The sequence below is a fragment of the Brienomyrus brachyistius genome, chromosome 1 (assembly GCF_023856365.1).
Source record: "Brienomyrus brachyistius isolate T26 chromosome 1, BBRACH_0.4, whole genome shotgun sequence".
Taxonomy (NCBI): domain Eukaryota; kingdom Metazoa; phylum Chordata; class Actinopteri; order Osteoglossiformes; family Mormyridae; genus Brienomyrus; species Brienomyrus brachyistius.
Genome location: NC_064533.1, coordinates 43,164,133 through 43,187,686, shown reverse-complemented (window position 1 = coordinate 43,187,686; position 23,554 = coordinate 43,164,133). Strand labels below are relative to the sequence as shown.

Genomic DNA, 23,554 nt, shown 5'->3' with positions numbered 1-23,554 from the left:
CTTCCTTCTGAAATCTGAGAGCTTAGTCTTTCCTAAACTTGCATCAGTTATGTCCAGTCACTGTGGCACTCAGACACGGTGCATGGGTGGATGTCACCAGCTATACCAAGGACTGGACATTTCACCTATATCCATAGCCTCCTAACCTCTAAGCCGGGCAAATCTCCAGTGAAACTCTCGCCAGTGGCCTTAATTCCTCAGATCTCATGACCCTGTGTAACAGCCAGGGCCAGTTGATGCCCATTTAGACCTGCTTCATCCCAACAGGTGTAAGAAAACAAAGATCGTTTGTAGTTTAATATAATGTAATAATGCAATAAACAATTCCAAAAATAAATATTAAGACACCTGCAAGGCAGGGAACAACCCCGGATGGGGCGCCAACCCATCACAGGGCACACTCACACACCATTCACACCTATGGGCAATCTGGTAATTCCAGTGAACCTCAGCATGTTTTTGGACTGTGGAGGAAATCGGAGTACCCAGAGGAAACCCCGTGACACAGGGTGAACACGTGAACTCCACACACATGGAACCATGACAGATTCAAACCCTGGTCCCAGCGCTAACCACTGTGTCACCCCAGTTGGCAAGTCAGCGCTGAAGCTGGTGCCCTAGAGAAGAGCCCATGTTGCTTGAGGGGATGATCTGCCCTGGCAGTCAGCACATCATCTAATACAGGCAGTGAGGCAGTGCACTAACTTTGGAGACTGGAGCGAGGGTCTAAGCGATTAATCGGCCAGCGAAATCCCACATCCGTTATTTTAGTCGTTATGGCTTTAGCTTGGGTGCTGATAACTTTAGTAAATATTCAAAGTCTAAATATCAACAATATTGACTCTTGATTTTTAATGAACACAGGCCAATAACAATATGTTAAGTGATATATCGTACAGCTATACCTTGAGGAATAGGGTTAGTGTGTACCTCAGAGACTCTGAAGGGCTGCCCAAGGGCTGAAGGGCTGCATAATTACTTCTGGATCGTCGGAACGTCAAATATTGGGGACACATGCGAGTTTAGTCCAAAGAGTCGGAATTTGAAAGGGAAAGTCTTACCTGCGTAGGTGTGTGGAGAATCGCCCTGGCTGTCGATATTCCTGAATCCACCTGTGCAATTCGCGATAAACATTGGGTCAGTAACCCAGGCATTCCTTCTCTTTCATGTTGAATTTAGCATTTTGGAGCCTTCTAGGACCTCCTACAAAAAGCCCAGTATCCACTTCTCTGTGCCTGGCACCCAGATTAAGGTATACTGTTAACTGCAGATGAAGAAACGCTTCACATGTTGATGTACATTTTTATCAGAAAACGCACGTTATTGACAGAAACACGTCTGAATTATCATGGGATTTTTATATAGTAGGGAAAGTCTCCAGGCCCCACAACCCTGCATAAGACAAGCGAGAATGTGAAACGGATAGAGGGATGGATGGATGGAGGGATGGATGGAGTTTATAAAGTGGGCTATAGATGGAATGTCCAGATTAGTATGGTTACATACAGGAAAGGAGACCAGCTGACTTGGGTGCTTTTCCACCAGGTGCCGTACTTTTGGTACTAAAACTTCGGTACTTTTCCCTTTTCCATTGATTTCTGCTCCGATCCCAGGACCAAAAGTACCAAAGCAGCCGGGGAACTTTTTCTGTACTTCGGCGGAATGAGGTGGGACTTGCAAACATGTTTATTGTTGATTGTTTATGCAAACAACCGAAATGCATCCAAAATGTAAATGAAAAAGCATAGTTACAGTATGAACTCAGAAAACAACAAACAAAGCAAAAAAATAAAAAGCAGAACTAATGGATGAACAAATGAAGAGACCCAAGATTTAATTGTGATTTGGTCGGAATAAAGGATTCAACAAGATTTGGACGGCATGACATAAAATAAATCTGCTATAATATACAACAGCTGCAAGATATTGGAAAAATCTAGAAAAATTTTACACAGGAACTTTGAAAATGATTGTCCTTGGCTTGGAGAGCGATCAACTTTAGACTGATTTTTTAAACATATACTAGGTAACACTGTCCAGAACAATCACTAAATTGCAAAGCCTGCTAAGGTTTGTCTCCTGTGACTGAGTAAAAACTAACACCCCTCTGAACTATAATGACCAGACCGTATAAAAAGCTCAACAAATGCATAGTGTAACAATAGCTGCAGTGCATTCGTCAGACGGGGGGGGGGGGGGGGGGGGGATTTGACTGGCACTGCGAGGTGCAAGGGGGACACAGAAGGGGGTGGGGTCTTTGAGGAGTCTTTTCGTTCCTGGCAATGCAACGTGCGGGCTGCGCATACAGCCAGCCTGACACACCCTTCAGCTGATTGGGGGGCGCGGTGAGCAGCGCTGATTGGGGGGGCGCGGTGAGCAGCGCTGATTGGGGGGCGCGGTGAGCAGCGCTGATTGGGGGGCGCGGTGAGCAGCGCTGATTGGGGGGCGCGGTGAGCAGCGCTGATTGGGGGGGCGCGGTGAGCAGCGCTGATTGGGGGGCGCGGTGAGCAGCCCCAGACAGGACAGCCCGGATTTACACAAGACACAGGGTATTGACTACTATACACAGCTAACCGTAAGCATTATCTAACACGTCTCCCCGCCCGCACCCACCCCACTTGACACACAGTTTGCAAACTTCACTCATTATGAAGACACTCTCTATCCGGTCCTTAAAAGGAGAAAAATGCATTTTGGGGACAGAAATCCTAAACAAAACTTTTTGTTCAAGCAAAATTCAAAGTGCAGGTATAAGCAGAAAGCAGCTGGCTCTAATCTGCCGTGGGGCGTCAAAAGAAAAAGGGAAAATGTTACCACCTCCCCCCCCCGCCACTTTAATTCTGGGCTGACTGGGCCGTAAACCCCACGGCAAACAGCAGGCTTACGACGGAGCCCAGTGGTCTGTGGTATTCACAGTGGGGAGTATCTGAACGCAGAGGAAGAGAGGAGAATCACAGCTGCAGGGGAAGGGGGGGGATGGCATGCTGGAGACAATAAACAAAGACGCACTGCCCAGCGCCTGCCTCCAGATGCCCCGGCCTGCCCATCGGGGCACACGGCGAGACGACCCCGCTTACAGAAATTAAATCTGGTCCTCAGAAATGAAGTCCTTTTATGACAGTGGGAAGGATGGTTTAAAAGGACACAGTGACAAACATATGTTGCTAAAGGGCTAACAAATCACACACACAGTCAGGGTGGCAGGGATGATGTTTACCCACAATGCAGTGGGCACCTAGCTATGGGAAGGCAGCCTCCAGCTGGTCAGCTGTGAGGAAAAAGTCAACATGGAGATGGAAGTGAGAGGATGACCGAGGTGTGATAAGTTTCCTGTTTGGGGGTGAGGGGTTTGGGAGAGAAGGGGTGGGAGGGGTCACCAGGACACTAAATGGTAAGCAGGTGTGGGCAAGTAAAGACAAGCATAAAAAGCAACATGGCCTCCTCAGAGAATGAAAAAAGACATTAATAAACTTGGGCGGCTGTGTCAGGCAGAAAATAAACCATACAGCATTTCCAGTAATTGAGAATGGCATCTCTGTTGGGGCTGCTGGGGGACAGAGTACAGCACTGCATACCTTACAGAGCCAAGTAGGGGACAGCGATCAGGGGCACACAGCACTTACACCTGAGTCTCCCCGCTGAGACAAACTTAGGCACCACGTTCCTCTAAACGATGTTTCGGTTCAAACCCCAATTTTTGGAGTGAGTGGCACTAACAGAGGATGGAACTTCTGTCAACACAGAATCGACCTGCTGAAGACCCCCCAGCTCAGGAAAAAGGTCAGCGTCATCTCAATTCACCATCGTGGCAAACTCATGTATGCTTAATGAACCCCACTTAATCTGTACATCACTACCCACAGGAGCTCTGCCTTCACAGTGGCTGAGAAAAAGCTAAGCTAAGCTAAGGGTGGAGCTAAACCAAACAAAGGCTCCAGATGGAGGAACGTTTGCGGAGCTGGGCCTGGAAGGCCTTGGTAAAGGGTTCTGGCACCAGTGTCTCATGGCTTCCCAGTCAGCAAGCCACACTGAGGTAAAATGATTGGGTCTTACTGTTACACGGGTCAGCTGTGAGCTGCTAGGCTAAGCAAGGGAAACGCAAATGCTTGTAGCAGAAAACAGAATAATCTTTCTACCCTTTTCCCATAGAACAACAGTCACCAAAGACACTCCACATGATAGTTTTGGTGGTGGCATATTTGTGACTCGCAAGGTATTAAAATACATCAGTGTTTTTATAAGTTAATGCTCAAAAAAAGCACGGTACCCACTACAAATCTCCTTTATGTTGCTCAATGAGACCCTTGTTTTCCCTGGTAGAAATTTACATGTTTCATGTAGGAATAAATTACAAGTTGCACCAAAGTCCTTGTTACACTCACATTCTTGTCCCACTGTGGGATCTGAAAAAAGAAATGTTCTCCGAGATATTGTTTTCATTCAATAGTTTCTGTTATAAATCCCAATTCTTTCCTAAGTCTGGACATGTTGAAGCTTATCTGCTGGAAGTTATTAGCATAGAGACAAGACTTTGTAACACACCCTTCCAGCAAAGTATCTCAATATTTTTTCGCATTCATACAGCAAAATAACTAAATTTGGGCTATAAAGGCAGGATCTCCCGAGACGTGTACCCCTGACCTTCATGTCAGAAGGCTAAGCTGCTGGACACTATGCCGCCATGTTTCAATAAAACCTCCAGTGTAACTAGACTATCCCTGGTAAATGTACGAGATTTAGAAGCGTAGCCTCAATCCCAGCATCTAAGTCAGCCTTCGTCCCCACGGTGTCCCTTAGATTCCTCACCTCCACCTTTCCAGAGGGTTTGGCAGCTCCACATGGACATGAATACATTGTGGAAAGGTGTGGCCATCCCCCTAGGGTCTCAGGTCTTGGATGCCGCTTCCTGGATGGTGTCCATTTCGGTTTCTTAGCAACACCTCTAGGAACGTCGCCCCTGGACACTGCCAAACAATAACTAGCACCACATCTCTCCCTCATTTTTCTTTGACTCTTGTGCTTTTGAAAAATTGATAAGGTTAAATTTACACCCACTAGCACTTGTGCAACCTCCCGTTCCCAGCTCCTAAGAGAAGGTCTTTGGACTGCATTTCCTGCCAGGAGACCCAGACGCCAGCAGTGATCGAAGGCCCGCTGCTCCACTGTAGTCTGAGGACTTGAGTCTTCAGCATTAGCTTTGGCAGTTTAGCATCTGCTGCTGTTCGATTAATGGTTTATTTTTACTACCTCCATAAAAATGGACACATTTGGTGAACATCATGACTGACACCCTGATGATAACCCTCATGACACAGGGTGGTCAATGCAATGCCCCGACCTCCAATACCAACGACAGAGAACGTCTTGCTAGAAGACGGAATAATACAATCACATTTCCCTTGCTTCATTTTTAATTCCTCAGATAAAACATATCTAAGCAATAAACCAAGGTGATGGGAAACTGTATGCAGAGGACTCTTCTTCAGTGCAGAAAGTAGTCCGATAGGAAGGAGCGTGACAGTGCCAGAGCCGCGCTGCAAACCCTTAATTTCTGATGCGTAGTAATACACAGACCCGCTTGACGTCGTATAATCTGGGCTTCAGCACCTGATCCGAATCTGACGTCTTTTACCACATGCTTCTCTCCGGCCGCGTGAAGGACAATCGCTATAAAAACGTAGCTGGAGCTAAACAAGCGTCAGTATTAGCGTCAGTGAACAGTATTAGGATGCACAAGCTCAACTGCAAAAAAAAAGCGGCAAGCCGATACGCAAGTAACAAACGTGATCCAGACAATCCCTGAATATGTCTGGAAGGTTTGAGTTTTATATGACGGTCATATATAAGTACTGAAGAAGGCTGTTTTCATTTGTTACGGCTTATGTGTTACGCGCTAATACCTTCAGGAATCATAACCCCGAAACGGTCTCTTCATAGCAAACGGCCGATATAACAGAAACGTTTTACGGGCCATTTAAATCTAGGCCACTTAAAATCGCGCGATAGGCAAACAGGCACAGGAATTAAGCCACGAAATTTTATTTTTCATTAATGATTTACTTTTTGAAAGTCCTATTCATATCTGATTCCGAGCCGCCAATGAATTGTATCAGGAAAGTTATCAAATATGTAGTTACAGCTACCTAAGAAGAAACCTTCACTTTCTTTATCACTTTATCACTTTTGACCGGTTACTACAGTAACACCTCAAACTGAAAGCTGATACTAAATAACCGAGTTACAGCCGACATAATTTGCCCGCGCTACGTGATTACCTGAAATCATTCACCTTTGGTTATCTTCTAAAAGATACAGATTTTTTACACAAATGTAAAATACTACAGGGTAATCATTTTGGGATCTTAAAGGGCACTGCAATCTACAGCATAAAACCATTGCTGAAATTAAATATGTATACTTACTACGAGCACGGACGTCCTGACGACCTCCGAGACGCTTTGCCTCAGCTCGGCCGCTGTCCCCGGCTTGCTCAGACCCCGAGTAAACTTCCTCGTCTCCGGCTGAGTTGCATGCGACATTTCCAAGCCGGACCTTTCATGAACTCACTCGACGAAATGATAAAACTTAAAAAGAAATGCAGTTTCCAGCATAAAACGTGAGCCGGCTCCTCATTCCTACCCCTTGCGTCTCAGCTATCAAGGCGCTCCTTAGATCCGATGAAAGATCATTTTATAATACGAATCCCCTCTCTCCGTTTTCCGCATAACAATAATAAAAAAATAAATAAATACTGCAGAATGTCTACAGAGCGGCACTTCGGTAGTCCACTGCGGTGCTTCAGCCTGCGGTGCTTTAGCCTGCGCTGTCAGCAGCGGTCTGCAATTCCGACCCGCGTATCCATGCCGCGCCAGCATTCACTCAGTCTGCCCGGCCCGCCGCCGTGCGAAACGCAGAAACAGCTCCGACCTTGTCGGGACGCCAGAGAAACTCCCAGTTCGGCGTTTCGCTTGGCAGCTGTGCTGAGAAAGACGCCCATCGTACAGGCAGTCACATGGATGCTTTCGTATACCTGCAGCTGACACGGAGCTTTGTAAGCCAGGAGCTGTATAATTACGGTGTGAATGATAATCACTGTATTTACTGAAGTTAATTATTATTATTTTACGCTAGGCTGCATAAGAAAGCCAAGCCAAGGTTAATACTTCAACATATCGATGGCAACGTGCACTACACAGTACTGTGACAATACTAATAATTCCCCAAGGTTTAATATTTTGAGGTGTTTGTAAGCGTATGAAACATTTACCTGCAGCGAAACAAATGCCTTTCGTTACAGATATAGCCAGTCCCAGAAGAATAAAAGAGCCACAACTACGCCGTGCTATACTGTGGATTGATATTTCTTTGCAGTGCATAAATCGTCATTTTAAATGAAAATGTTTACATTCCCTTTGTATTCCCTCACGTGAATGACAGACAAAAATATCAAATATTATAGAGCAAGTTAAAGAAACGCTGCCATCTGCTGGCAATGTCTTTTGCTACACCCCAATACTCGTATGTCACGTGACAGAATTGGAGCCGCGTCGCACGGAGCCGCCCCGCATACGCCCGTCCTCGTCCCCAAAGAAGACAGCGACACACCAAGTCTAGACCTGTGGTTTTATTGCTTTTGCTGTCACAGAGCCATCTCCTGCTCCTCAGCCCCCAGCGAGGACTGATATCACATCATTCCCATTGTCCGTTAAAACCAATTGTGGGACTCATTTCCGAATGGCGGGCGGTCCGAGCTTCGAGGGTGGTGAGAGTCGGGGAGCTGAGAGATTTATGGTTAATTTTAGCGCGTCTTACACAACATAATTACAGCTTCAGTTCATTTTTTAATCAAATTCGAATTAATGGTTAACTGTAAAATATATTTCAACTGAGAATGAAATATGGGCCATGCGGTCAGCAGTGTCTCATAGAATCAGGAGCAGGAAAAAATCTACGTGGAAGTGCCAGCACTAGCACTTGGATAAGCTTTCGTGATGTGCAGCGCTTAGCCATGGAAGCGCATCGGCGAAAGGTCTCATCCCCCTGGAAAATCTACTGCCATTGGCCAACTCTATCCATAAACTCTTATATATCATCCAAGGATATCTTGGTTAAACTTTTAGGTTCCTACCATATATGTTTTAAAGTATGTTGATTTTATATAATTTATTTATTTCTCTCTCTCTTTTTTTTTTTTTTTTTACAAATGAAGAATGATCAACATATAAAAATGGCTTTATAAAGACTGCGATACATTGGTGAAATTATGTTTGGCACTCAGCCAGCTGGATTCAAAATCTGTCTTCCTCCCAAAATAATGCAGAAAAAAAGCTTAACAACAAACCTTCTCCCTAAAACTAAACCGAAGCCTTTGTGTCTTAAAAAACACAACTGGGTGACGTAAAAATCAGTGAGACGTGGTCCACAGACCTGTTTAAAAAATCGTATAAAATGACTAGCTAGAAAAGAGATGGTCCAGAGCTCTGTAAAAACGCAGTAAAAAGAGTCTGTGATGTCATCAAAACCAGCAGTCATGTGACTTTTTAAAGCATTTAAAAGCACAGATATTGTGCAAGGAGGCCGATGTGAGTTGGAGGCAGCTCCCGAATGGCAGAGAAGGGAAGCGGTGAGACTGCACAGCCGGGATACAGGGTGGGGCCGGGGAAAGGTGGGACTTGGGATGGGGCGGCTGGGATGGCCATATCCTCCCTGGGTCAGTAGGGCTGAGGGTCCTTGCGGTTCTGATTGCGGCTGCGGCTGGGTGGGTTGGTGGCACTGCGGATGACCTCCATCCACCTGCGAGGCAGAAACGGGCCGGCAGATTTGCAGGAGAAGGGAAGAGAGCTAAGATGAGGATGGGCTGCGGGCCGCTGAAGCTGAGGAGGTAATGCAGCTGAATGCTAGCAGTGCGAAGCAGCGTGACGCCGCTGTCCCAGCACCCTGCGTCCACCTTCCGACCATTGTGACTCCTTACAGCCAGTCTCCTCTCTCTACTCATTGTGTCTGACATCTAATTGACCAAATAAAACATGTTTTATGGAGTCGTCTAGTTAACAAGTACTTTTACTAGTTATCTTACGTATTCACGATGGTCATTTGTATGAATTACTTTATATAGCTATTTTAACAATTTAAAATTGATACCTTGCCTAGTTAGCTAGCTAACTGACATCATTGTTAATCAATTATGCAAGATTAGTTTGTATCTTGATGACAATAATTCATGTACCTCCATTTAAAACAAAACCGTTCACTGACGCCAGTGTAAATATAGGTGTCTGTTCGTTGTGCTAAGAGTGTTTCATTGTGTGGTTTTAAGTTCATTTTGTAAAGCAGTTTTTACGAAAATGTGCTTTGTTAGGCTCCTGATTTTTGCACATGGGTATTTTTCATTATGATAAGCTTGCGGACATTAGGTTGCAGGTTCATACCCCAGGACGGGCATTAATTAGCATAAATCAACCTGAATACAAAGGTAAATGGCTAATAGTTGTGCGAGATTCACGTTACCTGTCGAATGCGTACTCGCTCTCGGATCTGAAGTAGTAGACATGGGACTTGAAGTGCAGCTTGAAGACATAGTCCTTGTAGATGTTCTCTGACACTGAGGGGATGGTGATTGAGTAGCCCAGCAGGGGCAGGCTGGCCAGGGGGTAGTCATCCTGGGAAGAGTGCGTTCCGACAAAAATGTGAGGAACCTCAACACCAGCTTAGCATGAAAACATGCCTTTAAGACAGGGTTCCCCACTTCCGGTCCTGGAGGGCCAGGCTGCAGATTTCTCTACTTAGACACACGTACTAAACCTGGTTGTTAGCTGATTAAGATGTGTTTTTGAGCAGTAAATCTGCAAACTGTGTTGGATTCTAGCCCAACAGGACTGGAACGGGGGAACCCTGCTTTAAGAGGGCTTGTTAATAAATGTCAAGTTAACTTTTAATTACTCAGGATAAGAGACTGTTCTCATTAGTAAATAATTACAGAATTCCCAGTGGTTCTTACATAATTAGGCAAAATGAAAGCCTCTGAGCTTCTAAATTAACTCATCTAAAGACAGATTATTTTGTGTTTTTTGACTACGTCAAGGCTTAGAGACACAAATGGTAACAGCTCACTGATTCTTCCTCATATCAGCCCCTGGTTCTAGTGTGTCCGTTTCTGAAAAGTGATTGTTGAATGTCGCCTTTCAGTTATGACTAACTTACAGTTATAACCTGTTATAGCCTTGCAATGACATGTCAAACCCTGTGGAGTCGCAGCACATGGGACACAGAACCTAACGGCACCAGCTACACGCAGGGCATGTTCACACTGTGGTCTCTAGACCTGAACATCACCTTCCTCCCAAGCCATCGCTTCACTCCAGGCTTAAACAGTGGAGGTCAGAGTGAAGCAGTTCTTTACCTGGTATGTCTTGTAGAAGAAAAGGGTAAAGTTAGTGAAGACCACCCAGAGCTTCTGCCAACCGTTGCTGTTTTTGAACTTCCTCAGCAAATTCCCTGACAGCTGGTTCTGGCGGGAGGGCAGAAAGACGCAACTGTCATTGATGCAGGTCAGTGCTAGGTGTTCGCTATATGAAATAGAAGGAACAGTGAAGGCTGTGCCGTCTCACATCAAAAGGTGACAGAAACAAACCAGACAAGTATTACATTTACAGAAGGAGCTCTATGTGAACATCAAACTAGCAGTGACTGTTCTGATGTCAATTTCAGATACCATATAACATTAACCATGTACTCTGTTATACAGCAAACAGCTTGGATCTTGTCCAGGTTAGATTATGAAGAAGGAATTAGCTAAATGAGAAGAATTTATTTGGAACTAAACTAGTGCCGCCTAGTGGCTCCGCCCATTATATTCTTTAGATATGCAGTACTCTTAAATGACTAAAAGTTCCCCTTATTTTCATTGCAGTGCTTGAGGGTGGAGGCATGGTCTCATGCAAAAGACCCCTCCCCTCTTCCAAAGCCTTTACCTCTAAACTCCTGCAGGTATCACTAAAGGAGAGGTTTTTGACTGTGTACCAGCAGACCCGAGAGAGAGCCACTGGACCCTCACCACTGCCGGGTCCAAAAAGTGGCACCACTGAGGTGCTGACAGAACTGGGGTCCTCTACCACGAGCGGACCGACAGTCCGGCAGACAGATGGACAGAAGGGGGGGAGGGAGGGAGAGAAGGAGAAAGAGATACAGACTGAGCAGGCGACACAAACAATGACAGCAGGCTGTTTGACAACACGATCCAGGTACCCCAGGTTTGCTGTAGAGTGAGACCACAGGGAAAACGCACGCACGCACACACACACACACACACACACACACACACACACACACACACACACACACACACACACACACACCCTTCAAACCCTCTCTTTACATTGTATGCAGAATTGTTAGGCAAGTACAATGGCCTAGTCCTTAGAGTGGATTCAGAAGTTTGCTTTTCAAGCGGTCATTATCAGCAATTTTATGCACCATGTTTTATGTCCTGTATGGCCACTTTTCGTCTCAAAGATCACAATGAGCCTGTTGTCCAATGAACCAATTAAGTTTTTGATTTGATCCTGTCCTATATTAGCTGGGGCAGCTAGGACCCCCTGCTCGCCATTCCGGTAAATCTCACACTTAAGTAAGACCCAGCAGTTCTCAATAGGGGTGGGGTCAGACGATGAAGGGGTGCAGGTCATAATTCAGTCACCTTTCAAGCCTTTCTTGGCCAATCTATGGAATTCTTTGATGCATGGGAAGGGGCATTGTCTTGCATTAATATCATAGCCTTTTTGAAAGCTACCGTCTTCTTCCTGCACCATTGTTTGAGAAAGGTGTCTTCACCAAACCACCAAATTGCCTGTGATGTCTGTCCCTGCTGCTGTACCACTGTTCGTCCTGCCGTCAGAAGCAGCACCAGCACCTGCCTGCCATCACCTGCCTGCCCCCCTCTTTGAGACTCAAATCTTAGATTTGGGACTGTGAATTGGGACTTTGCCATCTAGCTCATTTAACTGGGCTCCACCTTTGAGTTTTTTTCTTCCCAAGGTTTCTTCCTTCTAGGGAGGTTTTCCTTGCCACTGTCGCCTATGGCTTACTCACTGGGGGCTTTGGGCAGGGATAATGTAGTTTTGAAAAATGGTGGTACTTGATGCTGAAGGGTTTCTGGAAGTCTCCTATTTAATTTGACACAAATCTCTGGCAGTTACATTGCGGCATCTCTCTACATGCTTTTCGGTCCATTTAAATAGTAATAACAATTTGCTTAATAATTCTACACAGGAAAGTACCCACGGATTCCTTCCTTACCCAAAATAAAAAGCACTCAAGTAAAATACCGAGCATACTTTATTTTTAAACAGTTCATTCTTAATGGGGGATTCATCTGGAATGAATATATAGATCTCAAAAGAATATACAAGTAAAACACACACTAATAATTCTGCATGTGTGTACTGTAATATCGCCTTTCAACTTCTGTTTCTCCACCAACCAACATTCTTCCCAGGGGATATGTTCCTGCCTTTCAGTCCCTACCCTCCGATGCCGTGTCCCACATTTACATTAAATACCCATTAAGAGTGAGCAAATGCCCTGGGACATGTGAGAGGGCAGGCTTGTACAAGACAAGGAGGTGGGAAGCCGAGTGCCTGGAGGGACTGGGGGTATAAAGCCAGCCCCCCCAGCAGGAGTCACATAATGGGGCTAATGGATGAGAATGAAGAAAGAGCTACTTGGAGAATGTCACCTGAGCCCTGCAGGAGGACAGTGTCCAGAGTTGGACGACCTGCTTTGCTATAAGAAAATGTGAGTGAGAAACACACTGACAGAAGAGGCATGGAACTCAGAGAGAGGGCTGGGCAGAGGCATGTACCTCTACGGCCATGCTAAAGTCCACCATGGACACGCTGGTGCTCCTGTGCCAACACACGACCGTGGTGTTGCCCCGGTGGGGCGCCTGTCTTTCCAGGGAAGTACGCGATGCGCTCAGGTCGTCCTCGGACTCCTGGTCCAGAGTGGACTCCTCGGGACATTCTGGAAGGTTCAGCAAAGGAAGACATTAGCAAGTAGGGAGGCACGTCCTGATGCTTTGCCATGTTTACACGCCCCAGTACAATGAGTCCAACCAGTCTGCTTCTGGAAATGTGAAAGACCTGGATTCATTCTCTGCTGTACAGTGCGAGCAAGTGGAGACACACCCAGGTCCATCACAAATCCATCTTGCAGAGGAATTTCATGGATGCCCAGGGATGTCAGTCCGGGGTTCTCACTTACTGCTCTCAGGCCGGCTGGTAGCCAGAAGCTCTGAAGAAGGCCCATTGGACTTCCTGGCCAAGTCAATGGCCATCTTGATGTCCTCCATCCACCTCTCCATCTCTAATAAAGAGCTCCAGGAGAAGATGAACACTGAATCCACATGTAAATAGAACCCACAATTTTATACAGGAAAACTTCACAAGGAACAAGCTCTTTACAACAGACAGCAGTTTTATTCTTGGCCTTGGCTAGTTAATATTTGATACCCTCGTTTTTATTTCTGTGTGTGACTGTATGACCGTGTGCTGTCACCATGCTAACGGCCTTCTTCCACACTGCTGGGATGGTGCCCTGACCCTACCTGGCAGCCACAACCATGGACTGGCGCTGACTGGACAGTGTAAAGCAGTGCGGTACGCCCCACTCGTCCTCACTCTCTCTGATCTGAAAACAGCGGGAGATGGGAATCAGCCTCACTTCTTCAAAATAAAAGTCTCTAAAGCACTCATGTATAGCTGTAGTGGTGAAGACTTCCCACCGACTCATTTTCTAGTACATGCAAGAAGTGAAATCTCCTCTAAAAAGATGTACAAAAGCGACCTTTGTGTTTCGTGGAGACGCACACAGTGAGACAGTGGCTCAGTATGTGCGCTCAACTCAAGCAAACGTTTCAGCCAAACTTCAAGGAGTCTGAGCGATGCCACGGGGCCGTATCCGTGGGCAACTTAGTTCCAAATGACGTCACCACAGACCAAAATAAAGGAAGCAACTGACGACAAACGGCGACACTGCCTGTAACCGAATAACAAAGGTTCCCCTTGTTGCCCTGACGTCACTGTGCCAGGGCTGAACACCCGCTGCCAGCAGGGGGCGGAATACTCACTGTCATGCCATAGACAGGCAGCTGGCCATGCACTTTGAACTGACTGGAGGCCGTCATCCCACGACTCGTGTACAACAAGACGTCGTTGAACTGAAGCCGGAATGGGGAGGGAGAAAAAAATAGGCATATAAATGAATGGTTTAGTCCTTATTCACTGGAGGCAGTGTAAGTGATGGGTGTTGTGAGGGGTGACTGTGTTGCAGGGATAATGCACAGATGCACTGGGCGCTGCCTGACAGAGCGTGCTCTGCTCCGACGGTCACACAGTCACACACGAAGCCCGTCTGGCACAGATGCACTGGGCGCTGCCTGACAGAGCATGCTCTGCTCTGACGGTCAAACAGTCACACACGAGGACCACCTGGCACAGATGCACTGGGCGCTGCCTGACAGAGCATGCTCTGCTCCGACGGTCACACGGTCACACACGAGGCCTGCCTGGCACAGATACACTGGGCGCTGCCTGACAGAGCATGCTCTGCTCCGACGGTCACACAGTCACACACGAGGCCCGTCTGGCATAGATGCACTGGGCGCTGCCTGACAGAGCGTGCTCTGCTCCGATGGTCACACACGAGGCCCGTCTGGCACAGATGCACTGGGCGCTGCCTGACAGAGCATGCTCTGCTCCGACGGTCACACAGTCACACACGAGGCCTGCCTGGCACAGATACACTGGGCGATGCCTGACAGAGCATGCTCTGCTCTGACGGTCAAACAGTCACACACGAGGCCCGTCTGGCACAGATACACTGGGCGATGCCTGACAGAGCGTGCTCTGCTCCGACGGTCACACAGTCACACACGAGGCCTGCCTGGCACAGATACACTGGGCGATGCCTGACAGAGCATGCTCTGCTCTGACGGTCACACAGTCACACACGAGGCCTGCCTGGCACAGATACACAGTCTTCTGGGTTTCCACAGCCCCTAATACTCAGCATGTAGCACGTGAAACTGCTCAGATATCACAGGTAAGAGTCAATAAACCTAGTAAAGCTTAGCATTGACCACTGGGTATGATGTTATAAAAGCAGGACAGTATATAGATACAAATAGCTGTTTATATAATTTAACAACTAAATAATTATAGTGGCAGCTGAATGGCATGGAAGGCTAAACTTACCAGGAAGAACATGCGCTGTTGGAGGCCCTTCCCAGACAGCTTGCTGAGGCAGCCCAACCTGATGAACTCCTGCGGACAGACGTTTCGCTTTTGACAGAGTCCAGAGCACGCCAAAGAGTGTTCCCTGCTTGGGCCCGAAGGGGGGGCACTCTATGATGGTGGACAAATAAAAACTTCACCCCGCTTCTCACCCGTCCTGAAGCGGCCAGGTTTTCCACTCCGATCAGGTCCTTCTTGAGTTCCAGCAGCTTCTGGTAGTTCTCCATCTTGATCATGGTGCTGTGGAGCTGGGCCACCAATTCGGAGATGTCCGCAAGGGCAGCTGGGAAATTTGAAGGTTCATAGCATATACCACGAGTCACCCTGATTTAGCTCATTGCTATTACACCAAAGTCTGCTCACGTGGTCCAGTTAAGACCCTTTTATGAGAGCTCGCCCTCACTGTACCTCTGGAGTCCCTGAAATCCTCATGGGTTGCAGGGTAGTGTTTGCAGAGCCGCTGCAGGATCTGCTTGTAGTGCATGAGGCGGTGGAGAGGCCGCAGCAGGAAGATGTTGAGGGGCAGGTAGCAGACCTTCTGCAGCTCCAGTTCACGGCAGAGGGCCTCCAAGCGGCGTGAGCTCCCACACACCCGCTCCACCTCCAGCAGCGTCTCCGCGTGTTTCTGCAGGTGGCCTGTCATCTGCTGCAGGACATGCACGGGCGCTTCAGTTCTCAGGACATTGGTCACGCGTCAGAAGCATTCAACAACTAAAACTGCATGCTGGACAGCTTCCAGACAACCAGACCTGACCAGAACACCTTCATTAGTCACTGAAGTGGTTAAACTTAAAGGCCTTCATGATGGGTCCAACAGCAACACATTAAACCTGCCAGCTACAAGATTATACCTCAGAGCATTCCAGACAGGGTTAGAGATCCCCAATCTACTGAACTACACACTTGCTCTAAGACTTGCCCTCAGCACACACTCACACTGTGCTAATCTCTCTTCGTGATGCTGCTGTTATCTACACCCTTTGCAAGCACACAGTACGGAGCCACTGTATAAAAACAAGATCAGTTGAACTTGAACTGATGTCACCTAATATCACGACTGTACAACTTATGAGTATAAATCTCCAAGTTTCAGGTTGTATTGTTTCTGCAGAGCGGGAATAATTTCCTTGTGTATTTCCCGTCCTGTTCCCTGTTCCCAGGTGTGTACTGGAAGGGCCCACTGCCTGCACACAGCTGATCATCACCTACTCTGGAGGCCAAACACTCCCACAAAAAAAATCTCCATGTATGTGCAGTTCTACATTAAAACCTCTATCACAGGCATGATGGGAGCCCAGAGACCTGCTAGGCATGAACAGAGATTCTTTCACGGTGAGAATTCAATCAGGAATGTCGGTGGGCCATAGTTTTGTAAGGACCTATTTCATGGTTACGCACAGGGGCTACACATGGTGCATCGCACAGGCTGAACCCCCAAAGTTAAGAAGTACATGCAGAACGACAGGCCGAGCTCCTTCAGTTTGCAGAGCGTCTTCATAGGAGCTCAGAGGGACACAGACACAGTCTTCATAGGAGCTCAGAGGGACACAGACACAGTCTTCATAGGAGCTCAGAGGGACACAGACACAGTCTTCATAGGAGCTCAGAGGGACACAGACACAGTCTTCATAGGAGCTCAGAGAGACACAGACACAGTCTTCATAGGAGCTCAGAGGGACACAGACACGGTCTTCATACGAGCTCAGAGAGACACAGACACGGTCTTCATACGAGCTCAGAGAGACACGAATACGGTCTTCATAGGAGTTGACTTTGTCCATCCCACTCTAGCTACCTTTGTGGCATTAACAGCCCCTTCCATCGAGTGACCTGGATGTAAATTACTGGCAATACTGTACGTCTTTTCCCACTCTGTCGCCCTACATTTAACATTAACGTTGCATATGATCCTCACCTTTATGCTCTGGATATTCTTCAGCATGACATCGCCCATGCGCTGGTAGTCACCTTTGATGTGGGCGTTGGAGCGGCCTTCCCTGTGGTGAGCAAGCAGACTCCAGTTTGAGCCTCTAGCCATTCTGCCACCTCCTTCTACCAGGCACATGGTCTTGCCCCCCATTAAGATTTTGAAACAATACAGCTTTCTTCATGAAGGTCTTGGATGTACTCCTGTGTACATTTACCACTGAAACATCCAGCATGCATCAATGGCATACGCAGAATATTTTAACAAGTGCACTTCTGCAGCTTGGCCAGCAGATGTCACTGTAAGCACTGTTTCTTCTTATGGCACTTACACCAGCATCAATCTTTCCCCCACGTAGCTTTTTAATTTCCCTGAAATCACTCATTACTAATCCCAACATGAATCGATCTAAGCTTTCAAACAGAGATCGGATGCAGACAGAGAGAGTACGAGGGCCAGGTTTGCAAGCATTTAATTCTACAGGTTGCAACCCATAACCGCTGCAAACTGATCAGAGGTATTTTACTGTCTGCGTTGCTTCCGAATACATGTAACTGCCTACTGCCATCAAACCACATATATACTTGTGTCCCTCTATACTAAGGCAGTTTTAAAGCCGATTATCAAGTGCATGCTGGGAAATGGCACTACCGGCAAGCTGGACCTCTGAGCCAGTCGCGAGCTGCGTCCGTCAGTGTTCCATTTCTCAGCAGCGGCTATCATGGCATTCTCAGTCACACTCTCGAGATTTCGGGAGGAAGTACGCGAACGGGCAGAGAGGAGCAAACGCCGGGGGAGGGGGGGCGTAGGAGAGGGTGTGCGACGAGGCTATCCTAACTGTTCGGCTGTTGCCATGGAAACAACTGCCGCACGGGTCATCCATTCCCTGGGCTGCTATGATGCATCCTCTCGGTGGTGCACGAGGAGTTACGACTGAGGCCTCGAAAAAGCCAAAGCGGTCCTAGCGACCCAATTAGTGACCCAGGCCCAGGTCGGGAAGGGCTCATGGTCAAGGGAAGGGAGCAAACCATGTATGAAACAGGAGGTCCAGCAAAAGGAGAACGATCTCCTCATGGGAATCGAGGAGGACACAGCACTATGATTGCTGTTTTGATGATAGCATCATTCATTATAGCTACAGCCATTCCGGAGATACAGTCTCTCAATGTACAATTCATCTTCCAGACAATGTGTCCCAATGTGCATTAGTGTGACCAATGTATCAGCTGAAGAACGCCCACCCCAGCCCCCATGGCCGGTTCTCACCACAGAGCCAGCCTCTGCTCCACCTCCTTGAGAAAGCCAGTGTGGAATTTGTGGACAGGCACAAAATGGGAGGAGATGCAGTCCCTCACAGAGTCCGGCACAACATCCTGCTTGGCGATGAGGTTCTGAAAAGACTGAGAGGACGGGTAAGGAGATGCAGGAGATTCACACAAACACAGATACTCTGTGATTCATGCAGGTCTGCCCACTGCCTTATGATAGCCCAGGAGTCTGCTCTGCCCGCTGTATATGTGTCTATGCTGGAAGCCTCCTCATCACTGCCACAGCAGCTGTGTGGAGGGTGTGTGTGTGTGTGTGGGGGGGGGGGGGGGGTGATGGAGTGGATTGTAGTACAGCACCAAAACCACCCATTCCCTTGGTTTCCCTGCAAGTTGTTGGCAGAACTCCCAAGGATTTCATGCACTTGTTCAAACAGGAAATTCAGGTTAGCTGAGTTTTCTGGGAGCACCTAACTGACAGAATTTCTTAGGGGGGGGAGGACAATGTGTGTCTGTTCGGCGGAAAGATTATTCCAGAAAAGTGAGAACTGTCCACCCCCAGCAAGTCTTACCACAGTGATAACCTCCAGGTCCTTCACAAACGTCCTCTCTGTCATCAGTAGCTCCTTGGCAATGAAGTAGGCCTTGTCAGTGGGGAATCTCTGCAGGGAGGGGGAGCTTAGTAAAGATCACAAACATGGATGCGTGATGAGATGCATTTTGATGGATCAGGCCATGTAGGTCAAGTGGGGCAACACAGTCATACAGGCTAAGAGCACAAGCCCCAAAACACTGAGCTGATCTGGCATTCCAGCTGACCACAAACCTTCCTCCGGGCCTCTTCCTCCTCATCGGTGCGCATGCAGCCCATGTCGTTCAACTGAGGGCTCGTGAGCAGCGAAGGAGGTTTCCCGTCTGGGCTCTGACTGGCCACCGAGGCTGGTTTCTGCCCATTGACCAAGCCCTGGGAGGTCACCGAGGAGTCCGAGAGCCGAGGACTGTTTACAGCCGGCCCTGCTGGGAGGACAGGAACGGGATTTAAAAAAGACTGAATGCCTGCATTCTACTGCATGAGCTAACTAGTGCTATTTTATGAGTGAAACAGCTGAGGACAGTCTACTGTATGGGCAACTCACACAAGCGAATCTAACCGAAAGAATGTCTACAAAAGATCAATCACTCCTCAAAGCGTCAGTAGCTGAGATACATCTAGACTTCAGGCCCAATGGCATAACTTGTGGTAATATTCAACAGAGGCTTGGTCTGACACCTTTACGCAGGACACCTGCATCCACAGACAGCTACGCAACATGCTGCCATGCTACATCAGCTGAGACAGCAGCCTACATACTTGCCTGTCACTCTTTCTCCTTCCTTAGAACGGCCCTTGACAGCCTGGATGAAACAGTTATTAATGTGCCAGGTCTAGGGCTACGAAAGCAGACAGCTTCCCTGCTGTGCTCGCATGCAAATCCACACATGCATACAGATGTCCAACACCCACAGCCCAACAGACTAAAGGCAGCCGTCCACCTACGACACCGCAGGCAAAAGCGCATAAGGGGCCATGGGTATCTACTCTACATCACAACATTTGGGATACCACAGTCTCTCTGTCTCAAAGGTGAACCATCGATGTTGAACAGGGTGAAAAAATGAAGATATTTTACTGGAAACATCTAAAATATTTACTAAAAAGGATTCTGAAAACTGAAGATTCAAAAATGTGCCAAAAGCTACATAAATAAAAGGAGACTGGTGATTTGGGTACCATCACAGAACTGGGTGACCATGTGTCCTATTTTTCGCAGCCTGGCACCTACTGTAAAAATGCCTGTAATGTCTAGGATTTCTCTTTGATTCATGGTGACCTTTGCTTTCTAGTCAGAAAACTTGTGCACATATTGTCTTCTTTTTAGAAAGGTAAAATACGGTCACCCAACCACAGACGTCTTTTATGGAAAGCCAAGTAAGGTTGGACCTTTAATATCAGTCCTTTCGCTGTATTTCATTTTTTAAAACCATCTCATTGAACAAACTTCATGAAGCAAATAAGCCCATTCCACCAGCAGCTGTTAGATACAGCTCCTGCATGAAGAAGCAGATACTAACATCTGTGCTGTTCACAGTCTGAGTGTCACCTTGCAGCAAACAAACAACTGGGAAGTCCAATTATGTAACACTAGCTAATTCCAGTACAAGATTCTAAGTATTGGTATTAAATTACTAAAAGAAAACAGGTAGACTAGTACCTGCAGCGGGTTAGGTACACGAGTACCTGGCTGGCAGTGACCCCTCAACGACAGTTTAGGCAGAGTGGAACTGCTCTGGGACCTGGACTTGGTAAAGCAACCCTAAACGCGCAGCTAAGCAGTGAGTGTATAGCTGACCTGGTGCGTGTTTCCCAAAAGCATATTTTACTAACAATGGTAGCAGCTTAGCCCTGCGATGGGCTGGCCCCCCATTCTGGGTTGTTCCCTGCCTCGTGCCCATTGCTTCCGGGACAGGCTCTGGACCCCCCGCGACCCAGTAGGATAAGCGGTTTGGAAAATGGATGGATGGATGGTAGCAGCTTATATAGCTGGAACCATGCAAATGAATGGTTACAACTATCGAAAGATGCTAACAGGAGCTTTTGGGAAACATACCCCTGGTTAGCGTCTAGTCAACAAAGCAAGAGAGTAATCACTGTTCGGGAACTATACTGCAGTCTGACCCTGTGACCTCCAGGCACATATAACTCATCGCTGCTTGAGTTTAAAATATGGCACCTGACAATAAAAACAGTGATCTGCTTGATCCTGAAGCGATTAAGAGGTGGGAGAACAGAGTAGAGATCAGGCAACAGCAAGGTCTCGAACAGATGGCATCAAACACACAGTCATATAGCCACGGTTTTATAGAAATTAGACAAATCAGTCAAAAAAGTGCAAGATACATTTTTTTTTTTATGAAATCGTTTTCTTGGTCAAATCATTTGCCATTCCTCTAGCATGGCAAACATCCAGGAAGAGCTCCAACCAAACTAAAAGCAGAGCCTGAAACTGTCAACAAAGAGACAAAGCATTATGGGTATAGGAGAGTGAAGGAGGGCATTCTGGGTGATGTGGTCTAGAAACAAAGGGTGTACGTCTGAGGTTATGGGCACACATGCTTATGTACTCACACCCCTGGTGAGTATGTACTCACACCCCAGGACACAAGTGTGTCCTGATAAGATAGTAGTAAGACCTGTGCGATGCTGCCCGTCTTTGGAAATTCCTTGCTATCAGTATTTAGAGTCTTGCTTCTCCCAGATAATGAAGACTCACTACAGAGTGTGACTGAAGACTTCAGTTGTACTCCGTTCTGCATCATCCCGAAATGCAGCAGGAAACGCCTTCCCCACACTAAGCCCGGCCTCCCGGCTCAGTCAGCAGTTTTCCAAAGCTGTACACTGTCACTACCATGGCTAATGGTAACATTAATGACATTACTAATCACTCCGGACTAAGAGAGTGAAAAGATGAAGCTTTATTTAGTCATGAAAGATGGTAAGACCAATCCCAGAGCTGCAGACCCTGTCATATAACAGAGGGCCATAATTAAAACCCAACTTCAGCCTGAAGGACTTGTCACCCTGCCTAAGTAATCAGTAATTCAATACAACCTCGCTAGCAGAATTAAAACCAAAAAGGGAACCATCACGTTTCCATCTCCTGTGCCCTGGAAAAACGACACACCAGGCGTTCCTCTTCTGCTCACCATAAACACAATGGCTATGACCCTTCCCTCGTTTTTGGAAAGATGGTGCTCTGTCACTTTCACATATCATGCAGACCCTTTAAAAGCTCAAGCTGAACAAACTATCTCACTGAATATTCTCTGGCACCCTGACCCAACCACAAAATGCCAAGAGTAACTTCCTGTCAGCATCCACAGATGCCACCTTGAAGGCCTGTAACCTAAACCCTGAAGGCCTGACTGTCCTTGCTGCTGCAGGTAATGGCCATGTCCCCTTCCAGGTGCAGGTTTGCAAATGGGAGGTCTTTGCCAGCCAAAGACTGAGGGCTGGTGTATGTACAGTAAGGGCAAACACACTTGGGGACTCTGGTTTCGGAATTGCTGGACCTGGCACCAGTGCCGAGGGAGTAGTGAACCCTATGGCCTCCGCCAGGTGGGCCATACAGGTGCTGAGTGGTGCTGGCCCCCCAGCAACACTCTGGGGACCCTGTCCAGTCGGCTCTGGAGGCCTGGGCTGGGGGCTGAATAGACGTAGCATGACTAAGGATGTGGGGGTCAGAGGTGGAGGGGGTCCCCGGGTCTGGGAGCCTCCGTGAACAGGGTAAATTGTCCCGATAGCGGGGGCTGTCGCTCCAGAGGCTGGCCCAGGAAACATGCCTGCCCCGCTCATCGCTGTTGCCGAGGGGCTCGTCTCGGTAACTGGGGCTCGCAGCCTGTCTGGAGCTCCCTCTCCTGGCCATGTGATGGGCTGCCAGGGGGCTTCTCCGGTTTGAGGCCAGGAAAATCTCATCCACCAGGGCATTGGAGGTGGGGGCAGAGCTTGGCCTGCGGCCACAAAGCAAGATGTCTTGCGGCTTGTTGTCCCGAGGCAGGCCAGGTGGCCGGACACAGCAGGAAAGGGACTCGCTGTAGTTAAACCTCCAAGCAGTACGCTCCCGTCCCTGGCCATAAGCCCCGTTTATACCCCCGGACCAGGATTCCAGCCTGCCCCTGTGACGGCCAAGCATGGAGGAGGTGGAGCTGCCCCCATGTATGGCGTACTCGCTGTCTATGTCAATCTCATCCATGTACGGGATGTAGAAGCCATGGACCAGGGTGGCCCGGGATGCCGGACCTGTGCTCGGATTCTCTGTCGGCTGCCTGGTGGGTGATGCCCGTCTCCGGCCCTCCACCGCTGCGCCCCCCCCGTTCTCTGGCGCAATGGGTCGGGCCGGGCTGCCATGCTCTTGTGAGGCTCCCGAGCCATGGCCACCAGCCAAGGAAGAGCTGTGGTGATGCTGAGAGTCGGGCTGTTCTGCTGAGGAGCAGACCTCACTAAGCTGTGGAGAGAGGGGGGGGGTGTGAGAGAG

At 47.9% G+C, this 23,554-nt stretch overlaps 2 protein-coding genes across 7 annotated transcripts in view; both read right to left on the bottom strand.

Moving 5' to 3' along the window:
* LOC125704684 (dedicator of cytokinesis protein 9-like) overlaps window positions 1-7,015 on the bottom strand; it is an 83,908-nt gene extending 76,893 nt beyond the window's left edge. The window contains exons 1-2 of one of the 4 annotated variants that reach the window (XM_048970635.1): window positions 6,423-7,015; window positions 1,062-1,112 (exon numbers count right to left, since the gene is read on the bottom strand). In XM_048970635.1, the coding sequence (XP_048826592.1) occupies window positions 1,062-1,112; window positions 6,423-6,539 (168 nt within the window). In that variant the 5' untranslated portion in view covers window positions 6,540-7,015. Of the gene's footprint in view, window positions 1-1,061; window positions 1,113-4,806; window positions 5,292-6,422 lie in introns of those variants that run through there. The other 3 variants (XM_048970626.1, XM_048970617.1, XM_048970654.1) reach the window with 3 other exon arrangements.
* A 594-nt stretch (window positions 7,016-7,609) lies between these two features.
* The window catches only part of LOC125704707 (FERM, ARHGEF and pleckstrin domain-containing protein 1-like), a 53,749-nt gene continuing 37,804 nt past the window's right edge, over window positions 7,610-23,554 (bottom strand). Inside the window, exons 13-27 of one of the 3 annotated variants that reach the window (XM_048970670.1) lie at window positions 23,320-23,524; window positions 19,309-19,499; window positions 19,055-19,144; window positions 18,484-18,617; window positions 17,206-17,287; window positions 15,699-15,936; window positions 15,443-15,573; window positions 15,252-15,320; window positions 14,126-14,215; window positions 13,604-13,686; window positions 13,261-13,373; window positions 12,860-13,020; window positions 10,400-10,507; window positions 9,508-9,659; window positions 7,610-8,793 (exon numbers count right to left, since the gene is read on the bottom strand). In XM_048970670.1, coding sequence (XP_048826627.1) covers window positions 8,712-8,793; window positions 9,508-9,659; window positions 10,400-10,507; window positions 12,860-13,020; window positions 13,261-13,373; window positions 13,604-13,686; window positions 14,126-14,215; window positions 15,252-15,320; window positions 15,443-15,573; window positions 15,699-15,936; window positions 17,206-17,287; window positions 18,484-18,617; window positions 19,055-19,144; window positions 19,309-19,499; window positions 23,320-23,524 — 1,929 coding nt within the window. In that variant the 3' untranslated portion in view covers window positions 7,610-8,711. The other 2 variants (XM_048970679.1, XM_048970687.1) reach the window with 2 other exon arrangements.